This window comes from Saccoglossus kowalevskii, chromosome 3 (assembly GCF_978046115.1).
Source record: "Saccoglossus kowalevskii chromosome 3, keSacKowa6.1, whole genome shotgun sequence".
NCBI lineage: Eukaryota > Metazoa > Hemichordata > Enteropneusta > Harrimaniidae > Saccoglossus > Saccoglossus kowalevskii.
Window position 1 is genome coordinate 43,397,071 of NC_140643.1, and position 3,467 is coordinate 43,400,537.

The window sequence follows — 3,467 nt, forward strand, 5'->3', positions numbered from 1 at the left end:
ACGAAGTCGGCAGCTATTAGAACGCCAGGAAGACCACCTAAAGAAGTAGTACAGATGTGTTGCACGTTGATTTGTCGAAACATATTTGGATTGCAATACATTTGATTTCGTATCTTGGTACAATGAGCTAACCATCATCTCTGTCACAACTCTTTACGAATGACTACACTAGGTACGTTCCACCTCAATACACTAAATAACAATGTCAGTATAACCTTGTTAACTCTCAGTTCTTATTGTTCATCGGACATGAATATAACGACCATAGAGTCATGGTCACAGAACGAGCCACTGCATTTCAGCGTCATGGTTATATCAAGTGTTCTATTAATTATTACTTTTGTTGTTGGAATTATTGGTAACACGTTAGTGTGTCTAAGTGTGTATTATGCAAAGTACCTGCGAACACCCAATAACGCTCTTCTCGTCAATCTGGCTATAGCAGATCTACTAACCTGTATATTTAATGTACCGTTCGTTTTTGTCGTTGTGGTAGCCAACGGAAGAAACCCTACTGGAAACCTGGGCGATGGATTATGCTCACTGCAGATCGCTTTTCACACGTTTTGTAGTTGTTGCCAATTGATTACATTAGCAGCAATCAGCGTAGAACGATACTATGCCATTGCACATCCATTCAGGACAAAGTATAGAAAGAAACGAGTAACTGGAGGGTTGATTATCGCATGGGGAATCAGTACTTTGTTTGCACCTTTAGTAGCTGTTAAATTCAAGATGTCGCCGCAATATAAAATGTGTACCGGGGATACATCTGACTATGCCAGTCAACAAGACACATCCAGTGCTTATTTTATATCCCCTATTGGGGGCCTGGCTCTTGCAGTAATCATCGTATTCTACATCCGAATTTGGATAACCGTGCACAAACATAACAAAAACATGGACCAAGGTATGTCACCTAGTCGAGCACATAATAAAATAAAACCTGAAGCAACACATGATGTAAGCACGGTGGAAGAACCTTCTGTCATGGCAGTTGGAAATCAAACCCCGACAGACGACATTGCAAAGAGCGTAAATTCTGTCGTTGCAAACAAAAAAGCAAAGATAGATTCAGATAAAATAACCGATAAAGATAAACTGATCAATATCCATTTGGCGTCGGCATTTGATAATCACCATCACGGAGATAAAGATGTCTTATCGGACGTTGGCGGTATCGACTGTACTACAAAAGTAGACATCAGTTTACCGGGCTCTGTGGACACAAGCACGGTTAAAGTATTCGATGACAATGAAATCAATTCAATTTCCTTAGGTAGTACAGTAAAATGTGGATTGGTCTCTGGTGGCCTTGAAAAACAAAGCACAAATCAGTTACAAACTACTATAACAGTCACTGAAGTCGAAGATAAACAGATAAAGTTAACCGTAGAGCAACACGAAAAAACAATAGAATGCGATTTAGCAACGTCCAATCTTGACACAAGCAAGAACCGAGATAAACGTGACACAGAAGCAAAAGAATCAGACGTTTATGTGACTCCAGTTGTGTCTGTCATGTGTGATGACCAAGTAAACGTAGATACAACAAATATGTCTGACAAAAATGGGGTCAATGTACAAATGACTCCTATAGTCAGTATTGTAGCGGATAATACGGAATTACTGACAACACCACAAGATAACTTGTATGGTTCAGTATGTGTGATGAATCATTCAGCGAGGGAGCGGGGTAAGCGGCGGGTAGAAGCAAGAACTGCGAAGCGAGCTTGGTATATCATCGGTTCATTCATTGTTTGCTGGTTTCCATTGCCATTAGTAACTTTAATCATTGCATTTAATGGAGAAGCACTACTCAACAAAGGTATACTATATGACTTAGAGGTTTGTGCAGTTTCCATTGCTATGTTCGGTACTGCATCTAACCCAATCGTCTATGCGCTCGTCAATAAACAGTTCAAGACAGAATTTCTTAAGATCCTCCGGAAATTGAAGTGTTATTGGAGAAAAAAATAACATTGTAATGAGCGAGGTATGAAAATGCAATTTACGAGACGCCTTAAGTTAGCAATGACAGATACTTAGTGATTAAGTTAAGCAGAGGCATACCAGCCATTGTACCATAATACATATCAATATGTTCTCTTTACTTTTACGTCAATAAATACAATTGATACGTCACAAATGACGTGTAATGTTATGCACACAATGTGAAAATGATGACTAACTGTTTTTGGTACATTTTAAATTTGACGACACACACAGCAATACCGTATACATAAGATATCAATTAGTGCTCACTGTGCTAGAATTGTCCCCGGGAGAAATCTTGACTGAGTAGGTTCATTTCAAGCCATGAATACGTCACGGTGGTTTTATGTTTTGTTTGTGATGTTCGAAATTCGATATGTGCATTACTATGTAGTCACTGATAACGGTGTTCACTACACACATCATTTCGAACTGTTCTTTGAAGAAAAATCATGTGGCGTGACATAAAGCTCGTCTGCCTGCAGTGGTGAGCTGCTTGCCGTGATCGCTAGTTCGAATACGATCTTTTCCGTTGTAATATATGTGTGTGTGTAATTTGCCTGTAATTTAGTAAATATGTTGTTTGTTGTGAAATCTACTTAATCTGTAACTCCTTTTGCCCACGGAATTACATACAGTGTGATTATATATATTAATTGGGCATACGTGACAAAATGCAATCACAGATGACGTATTTCCTTGAAAGGTTCTTCGAGCTAGGGTCATGCACGTACTAATTCCACGTTGATGGATGTCATTACTACGTACTTGTTTGTAGGGGGTACTCCATGTACAGTACTAATACCATAGATGGTCTACTTCTATAGTCATTAGTTACCATGGCATGCTTTCGGAACAGAATGCTGTATTTTATACAATTTATTTCAAATCCATCCCTAAATAAATTTATAAATAAATGTACCAGTACTAACTTAATTCAGGACTTGTGATATTACGTAATCGAACGATGAAATCTCAATATATCACTCAATACATATATTCATTTTGACTTTTACAACTCTACGTGCGTTAAATGGTTTTAAGAATATACTATATAAACATCTGTCAATAATGATTTGTAATCATTTTAAAATGACTTAGCAAATCGGAACACTGATTGAATACATCCTTCACCATCAAACAATCTAATAGCACTATAGTGAAAACTCATTTTAATAATTCTATCTTTCTTATATTGTTCATTCATCAAGGGAATTGATGCAATCATGTGCTATTGGCCCGTAGAGAATTCAAATAACATACAAGGGATGTCCAAGATATATATGTATATAGTGAGGTATTAATCGTGCAACAATTTGCACGCACAGTACTTGTAACAACTGCTTCTGCTGAAATATTTTTGTCTATTTTTTTGCATTTCACATACTTTGTGTATGACAATTGCATTTTACGATTTCACATGGTGTTTTTTTCTCTATATGGAATGACACATTACTGGGTGTGTATCAAAC

The 3,467-nt window shown here is 37.4% G+C and overlaps 1 protein-coding gene across 1 annotated transcript; it reads left to right on the forward strand.

Moving 5' to 3' along the window:
• The first annotated feature begins 249 nt into the window (after positions 1–249).
• LOC102800462 (uncharacterized) lies at positions 250–1,980 on the forward strand. Its single transcript, XM_006824602.2, has one exon. It carries the CDS (start codon positions 250–252, stop codon positions 1,978–1,980), a length of 1,731 nt encoding a protein of 576 aa, XP_006824665.1.
• The last annotated feature ends 1,487 nt before the right edge of the window (positions 1,981–3,467 follow it).

Coding starts and splice junctions, on each gene's coding strand:
- LOC102800462 (XM_006824602.2), top strand. CDS start 250: ATGAATATAACGACCATAGAGTCATGGTCACAGAACGAGCCACTGCAT.